Here is an 8,553-nt window from a genome sequence, read left to right as displayed (position 1 = left end):
CTTTACTTATACTCATTGTCCTCATCTTAATTGGCCAATACTCCTCAAAACTGACATTAAATATGTCAACCTGTAAGCAAATCAAAATACCACCACAGTCAACTGAAAACTCAAAACCATTGATATCCTTCCAACACTCAAATTCACAATATAAAGATCAAAAACCCCAAAACCAGAAAAAAATGAGGGAAATTTACTGAGCACACAGTTCAAACGTGAAATATCAGCAACAATAACGTGTAACAAAACTATAATATGTAACAAACATGTACCATTCCATAACACAGTTCTAGCAAAAGACAATTGTAAACAGACATAATGTAAAAGGTAAAGCCATGGAGGAACAAATGCATTGGCATCAATAACAAAATATTGCATTTAAATCAATCAAGTACCTTAAGAATCGCTCAAACTCAAAACCAAAAATGCAAAACTCGTTGAATAACTTACTTTTGCATGAATAACTTAATTTTACAAGTTGTACATTAACGATGTAATGCATTTCAACCTTCCCATGCTGAAAATACATTAACGATGTAATGCAATTAACGATGTATTGCGTTTCAACCTACCAATGCTGAAAAATTACAGTAAAATAAAACGGGAGAATCATTCTACAACCGAACAGGCTATATTAATTTTAAGAGAGCAGGGGTTTCGGAGCGGACGATTGAGTGGGGCGATCGAGTAAGAAGCAGCGGTTTCCCGAACAAGTTTAGGGTTGCATCGAGCGGGGATTTGGAGCGGGGCAAACGAGGCATTAACGCTCGAGAAAGCCAGACCACGGAGTCGACCCCGCGGCCGGCTTTCTTCTTTTTTAGCGGCAAGCGACCGCTGCCGCCGAAGGAAAATACACGAAAAAAATATTATCTTTTCGATTTGGGGCCGCGACCCTAAAAAAATGCACCCCAAAACGGACCTGAGACATCTTCACATGATCTCTTCTCCTCCAATGGGCATCCACCTCAATCCTTCTACTGAGGCCAGCAATGGCGGCCTCCTCACCTTCCTCGCCTGCTCGAAACCATAAGCTATCTCGATCAATTCCGGCTCAGATCCCTTCAATCCCCCAAAGCAGATTCCGAAGGGCGCTCCTGAGCTCCCATAACCAGCGGGCACACTGATCCCCGGATACCCACAAATGGCTAGAATCGCCGCTCCGCTTTCATTTGGAGTCACCACTGCATCCAATTTCTGCTCCTTCATCACCCTCTCCAATCCATCTGCACATAGCTCAGCCATTCTTTGAATCCCAAATCTCTCTTCTGCACCCAACCCGTTTGTGTTCTCCGCTGCCAAAAACACATCTTGACCATACTCTTCAATCCTTTCCTGCATTCAGATTTAGGGTTTTGTAAATCGGACTTCTTAAGATGGCTATATTGGATAGAAAGAAGTTGGAGAAGGAAGCTTTTTTACTTCTTTTCTGTGCTCATTGTTGAATGCTATGACGTCTGCTAGAGATCTTACAGGGGAGATTTCGAGGTCAGAGAGATAAGCATTCAGTGAGAGTTTGAACTCAGCCAATAGAACAGCTTCTTCCCCGCTCTGGAATGGATCGAGTATGGCGCTCACATTAGGTATTTCCAAATTGTCCACCAAGGTTGCTCCTTTTTGCCTGCCATAATACGAACTCTACTAATCCGAAACAGTGAAGACGAAAGCCCCAAAATCTCAGCCAAAATTGTTGCTTTTTAAATTTAGAAACGAAAAATTTGCAGGAAATTAAGAACTTTTACTCGATTACCTCATGACGTCGAAGTGCGATGCGAAAGCGTTATCTTCCAAAGACCCTTCTGCAAAACTGAAAAAGCCCTTGCGAAGAATCCCCACCGTCTTCCCCTCCAATCCGTCCTCCTTCAACCCGCCCGGTCCCCCCCCCCGGGACCGACCCCCGCCGCCGCCGCCGTGGCCTGCGAATCCCTCTCATCGTACCCAACAATCACGTCAAGCACTGCCACTGCATCCGCCATCGTCCTTGCAATCGGTCCCACCGTGTCCTGCCTAGGTGAGATCGGCACCACCCCGGCCCGGCTCGTCAACCCTACCGTCGGCTTTATCCCCACAACGGAGTTTGCTGCAGCCGGGCAGATGATTGATCCGTCTGTCTCCGTTCTTCCGCACGTTGCCGCCGCCATCCCTGCGGCTGCCGCGATCGCTGACCCGCTGCTTGACCCGCACGGATCCGCCGCCGCGGCGTAAGGATTTTGACCTTGCCCCCCTCGCGCGCTCCAGCCGTTCGGCGCATATAGGGATCGGAAGTTAGCCCACTCGCTCATGCTCGCTTTGCCGATAATGATGGCTCCGGCGGCGCGGAGGCGGCGGACGACGGCTGCGTCCCGGGGCACAATGGAGCCGAGGAGAGCGAGGGACCCAGCGGTGGTGTTGAGGCGGTCGCGGGTAGCGATGCTGTCCTTGAGAAGGATGGGTATACCGTGGAGGATGCTCGAGGCTGGACTGCGGTGGCGGTCAGCGAAATCGGCGTCGGAGAGGGCGTCGGGATTGAGTTCAATGAGGGCGTGGAGGGTTGGGTTGACGGAGTGAATTCGGTTTAGATAGTATTGAACCAGCTGGCGAGAGGTGAGACTGCCGTCGGCGAAGGAGGATTGGATGTCTGCGATGGTGAATTCGCCATAATCGATGGTGGTGGAGCCGGCGAGGTTTGAGAGGAGGAAGAAGGAAGTGAGAGTGGCTGGTACCAGTGCCATGGACGGACTGGAAGGCTACTGGAGCGGCAGACAACTTGCTTCACAAAATCATACTCAACCATCTCAAAGCATACAAAGAGGATTATCCAGAATTTATGAGAAAAAAATAAAAAAAAAAACATTAATTTCATTTATAATAATATTAAATCATACTCAACCATCTCAAAGCATACAAAGAGGATTATCCAGAATTTATGAGAAAAAAATAATAAAAAAACATTAATTTCATTTATAATAAGTTTACAAAAATAAAGAATTAAAAGACTATTATTTCTTCTCTCTGTGGAATATTTGCATCGTTGTGTGGAAAACAAATTATTATATAATTTTGAAGAATATTATAACTTAAATTTATTTTTTGTATTCGTTTTATTTATGGGTAAATTTAATTTACTTTAAAATTTATCATAACCAAAATTTCTCTTATGTATGCATGATATTCATATAATATAATTATAATATTATGATGCATCCGTAATGCATGGGCTATGGGATATAAATATAATATGACATGAATTTGGTGTTTATGTTCCAGTCTGACTCACATTTGATCGACACAAATAAATTTAGAATGCATGGGCTATGGGATATAAATATAATATGACAGGAATTTGGTGTTTATGTTCCTGACTCACATTTGATCGACACAAATAAATTTAGCTCGAGAGCTTAATTAACCCAAACACTATCCCATTGACTCGTTTGTACATGCTTTTCAAGTCAATATCATGCCGAGTTTGGGTTTGCAAGTCAAATTTGAGTTACATTAGCTAGAGAGTCAAATTTTAAGTTAGTTGATCAAAACAACCTAAACAACAAAATTAAAATGGGTCAAACTTTTAGATCTGAATCCTACCCAAAAATTGATTGGGTCAACCAAAAATTAGATTTGCTTGGTTTGATTTCGTATCATGTTATCGTGCGCACTCGTTTAAACATGAATATTTGTTATATTTTATATTAAAAAAATAAGATATTGACACACATTAAATATATATAATTTAGAAAAATCTTAGATTTGCTTGGTTTGATTTCGTATCATGTTATCATGCGCACACGTTTAAGCATGAATATTTGTTATATCTTATATTAAAAAAATAAGATATTAGCACATATTAAATATATATAATTTAGAAAAATCTATTGTGAAAAGAAATTATAAGTTAATCACTACTTTTAATTCAATAAAATAATTTTTTTTTTAATTTTAAATTTGTCTGAAATTCTTTACTCTCGACAGCAAGGAGGGTGAAATTTGAACTGTGAAAAAAAAAATGCTAAGGAAGCATTACGGGCTGAGATTTGCGGATAAGTATTAAGCAGGAAAGTAAAGCCATCTTCTGCCCGTGTCAAATCGATTATAATTGAATGCTTTGAAATTACATTTGAGTATATACAATAGATATATAGATATATATGTATGCACGTAATTGAATATTATAGATATTATGGGTGTCATCCTCTCATTAATCACAGATTTGATAAAAGCCTAGAATATTCAACTTTTATTTACTTGCTTGAGCCATGAACCAAATATCACAATTAAGAACATAAATTATAATTAATGACTTATGTATTGATAAGCTATCAACAAATTTTCATCATCAAGCACGAATCTTGCAGTATGACAGGGATCTCGATATAATTTCTTAATAAAATAATATCAGACTTTGACTAAAAAATCATAAAAAACTCTAATTTTTGTAAACTTATTGTCACACTGACCGGCCCAATGAGACAGATCCAACAATACCAAAAATAGTCCAACCCGAGTCATATCAAGCCATTAAACAACATTTTAAAGCTTTCAATGCATAATTGGAAGGTCAAGGAGATTCCAAATCAAGCATGCTTATAGTAAAATCAAGCATCTCAGTGATACAAATACAACGAGCTCAGGATCACTCAATTTCGTCATCATTAAGGCACTCAAAATATTCATCAAACGTCATCCGATCAAGGGGATCTCTCCTGGTCGTTCGATTAAGAATAGACCAGATTCCTTCCTTATTTGAAACCTAGATTCTGAGGTGTTAGACTCACGCCGAGAGAAAGACTAGAGCCTATAAAAGAAGAAGCTGAAGCTTAGGATCCTGCATCGATAATTCGGCTAACATCTCTTCCTCATGCAGCTGCTAATTACTGTTGACCACCGCTCCAGTCTCAGCCAACTCATGCCAACACCGTCGACCATCATCGACCAACTCCGGCTGCCACTGTCTTTATCAACACTAATTGTTGCCTCCTTTGACAACCACCGCCGCCACTGCCAACTTCAGCTAATGTCACAACCAACTTTGAGCATCACCGCCAAACAACTCTGGTTGCTGATCCCTACTTTCTATATCAATATTTATTGTGATGTATGCGATTATATGCTTAATGATTCCTATTTTACAACAAAGTCAAAAACTTGATCCAAAGCAAAAGCTAGACAATTTTTTACTATGAAGCAAAGAAGAATGCATTTATAATATTTAAATATGAGATAATACACAAGTATACGTATCGTTATTAAGTAATATAAGATTTTTTAATTAAATCCCGAATATCGAACCCATAGGGAAAACTAGCAATATCACTTTTTTTTAAATTATAAAGTTTAGATAACAAAAATTCTACTTGGCAAAATATTCTTACTTAAACTTAAGATACTGTGATAGGAATGAAAATTTGATTTTTTTTATAATTTTTGATATTTGAAAATAAAGTAAGCAACTAATTAACTTAACTAAATATTTACAAGATAAAGACAATATAAGTAACATATTTTTTTTCTTATCATAAATCCGTAACAAGTGTGAAAATTTTGTTATGGAATTATTCTAAATGTGTTGTGCTAAATAGGACTAATAATATTATTTACCATTACTAGAGATGCTATAAAAAACATTAACTAACCTATTTTGAATAATTTTGAAGACTGGTTAGGTAGGGAATATACTAGCTCTCATTCCTGAGTTCCCTCTTCTCCCTCCACCTGAGGGCTATCATCTCATATCAAAACCTAACACTATAAATCAAATTGGGGGCATTTGTCTGTCACTCTAAAGTCCTTTAATTCTACACCCATAAAAGTTTATTTCCCTATTTATTTGCACTCAACCCCATGAACTACATTCTCATCCATGAAATTAATATGTGATTCTTACCATTTATTGACTGAGACAATACCATCTCGGATCATACATGTTCTCACAAAAGGTATTAACATCTTAATTGGTCAAATCAAACAGTAAATGAAGTACAAGGTTTCAAATCAACACTTCTTCCAACATTAAAGTCTAATACTTCACACAACTTCCTTTCAACACTTAATCACTTATCATTTTAAGAAAAAAGATAAAGAAACCTACTCATAATCTATGGAGAAAACACAACTACACATGAGTTTAAAAGTAGAAATCATGCAAACAAACAAAAAATCTAAATTAAAATCAATCGTAGTCACAAAGATAAACACTTATCTCAAATCCTCTCCACTAAACTTCTTGAAGTTTCTTTGAATCCTCTTCCTTCATTTACAATACAAACTACAACTTAAAATAAAATAAAAGTGGCGATGGCAGCAGTTACTTGGATGGATGATGGATGTTGGTTTGTTGACCTCACTTTTGGTTGAGGTTTAATTTTTCTCTTTAGTAGCCTAGGGTCTAGCCATAGGACGTTCCTGTTGAGTATTCCTACAAAACTAAAAAAGGAACCCTCACCATTAGAAATTCTAAACTCCCCTTTGCCCAACTTGAAGCTCTACATATTAGTCCTTACCTCTAGCACTTAGTAGGTGGGGTCAGTATGGGGAAGCTCAAGGAGAGTCCCCATTAGAACGACTTGACCTTAGGGTTGATCCTGGGTGTTGGTCTGGAGCTAATACACTCACTTACACTTACCTACACTCACTCTCACCCATAATCACTGACAACCCTAAACCCAAAATTGTTGACTTTGATCCCTTGATCTTTTGGGAAACTCATGCAGATGGTCCCCTAAGCCCACTAGCCCTAGGCTAGGGTTTAGCTAAGACAAGTGCATAGAGGACCCAAATGGGGATTTCATTGGTTCATGACTCATATATGGTGATTAGTAGCCCAATTATACCCAAATATTCAACTTGAACTTTTGCCACTAAATCCCCCCAAATTACCTAGATACCCTTGGAGCCCTAAATTTGATCAAAATACCCAAGTTGGAAATACCCAAATTACCCAAAACTACCCAAAAATTACAAATTTACCAAAATACCCCCAAAATGAAATACCCCCAAATTTGCCAAAAATACAAAAATACCCTTGACACCCCAAACTTTACCAAAACCTCCAAAATCACTTTAAATTTTTACAAAACCAATTTGAACCCTTCAATTAAACCCAATTTGTCAAATTTGACCAGAACCCAAGTTTACCAATTTGACCATTTTGACAAAAACCCCCAATTTGCCTTTAAGGGCCCAATTTCCCCAAATTTACCTCAAATGTCTATCAATTTGGTCTCAATTTCCCCCAATTTCAATCCTAAACTCAAATTTACCTTTCATATGACCAATGTAAGCCACATCCCAAATTGCCTTTAAAGGCCCAATTTTCCCAAATTCACCTCAAATGTACAATAATTTTAGCCCAATTTTCTTCAATTTCAATTCTAAACTTAAATCCACCTTTCATATGACCAATCTAGACCAAATCCAAGCCTAATTGGCCCATTCTTTGAGCTCAATTTCGATCTAAGCTAAACCCCCAATTTTGGCCCTATGACATAATCCCACCAAATTGAACCCCATAGCCTACACAATTTGCCCCAATTTGAATCCTAAACTTTTCATAACAATCCTACAAATCAAATTTGACCTTTAATTGGCCTTGTAATATCAAATTTGACCTTAAATTGGCCTTAGTAAAGCCTCAATTTCATTTAATTTCAGTCCAAATAAAAAAATACCCAAATTTGCCCTAAATTGCCTATGTCCCCAAATTCCAGCAAATTGAATGCCTTAACCCCAAAATTGGCACCTGTAGACCATTTTCAACAATCAATTTGGACTTAGCCCAACCTTGGCCCAACCTAGACCCAAGTCTAGTACAACATGCCCAAATTGACCAAAATCCCAAAATCCTTCAAATTGAAACCGTAACTGAAGTCAAAATCATTTCAATCCTTCAAAATAAATCTTCATAACAACCATCTACACAATTTTGATCAATCAATTGGGCTCAAAGTCATGGCTAGCCTAGCCCAAACCTAACGTTTAGCCATTTGGACCCAAATTGAACCCATGCACCAAAATTGACCTAACCATGTCAAATTGATCAAGGCAAGACTTCTACAACCAACTTTTGGATCCTAGTGACCAAGCTAGACTCACTTAACCCACCCTAGATGAGCCATGGACCAAATGTCCCTTAAATCAAGGGATTTGTTTCCTTAATTGCTTAAGTCAAAGATATCTTTGCCAAAACCCATCACCAGCCCAAATTAATTGTTGTGACAGATTCCTCTGAGGTCCCTGAGCCACCTAAGCACCTCCCCTACCATGGTCAGCCACCCTAGTCATCGGAGGAGCCAAAACCAAGAGCCCCAAATTGAGTTCAAAACCCAATTTCACCCATCCAATGTGTCTAGCTCTGATTGGCTTTAACACTTCAAAACCCTCCACCTAAGCATCATTATGCACCCCTCAATTGGCCATTACAACCACCCTAAGCTGTTTTCTTTAAACCTCACTCCCATGGCCAAGAAAGGGGATGCTGAAGTTTTCTCAAGGAAAGCTTGCCTAATTGCTTCCATAGCCTCTTTGAGACCTCCTCAGTGCAAACCAACCACTTTCTTGCCCTAATCCCAATCGCCGGAA

General features: G+C 38.9%; 1 protein-coding gene across 1 annotated transcript; it reads right to left on the bottom strand.

Annotated features, from left to right (window-relative positions):
* Positions 1 to 561: 561 nt before the first annotated feature.
* On the bottom strand, positions 562 to 2,772 carry LOC110025239 (putative amidase C869.01). The gene is given in 4 exon segments (XM_020725584.1): positions 562 to 1,332; positions 1,420 to 1,618; positions 1,748 to 1,865; positions 1,868 to 2,772. Coding segments are annotated over 4 exon segments (1,560 nt in total). The 5' UTR covers positions 2,709 to 2,772; the 3' UTR covers positions 562 to 930.
* Between the last annotated feature and the right edge of the window lie 5,781 nt (positions 2,773 to 8,553).

This window comes from Phalaenopsis equestris, unplaced genomic scaffold (genome assembly GCF_001263595.1).
Source record: "Phalaenopsis equestris unplaced genomic scaffold, ASM126359v1 Scaffold000296, whole genome shotgun sequence".
Taxonomy (NCBI): Eukaryota; Viridiplantae; Streptophyta; class Magnoliopsida; order Asparagales; family Orchidaceae; genus Phalaenopsis; species Phalaenopsis equestris.
This window is presented reverse-complemented; position numbering and strand designations above follow the sequence as displayed.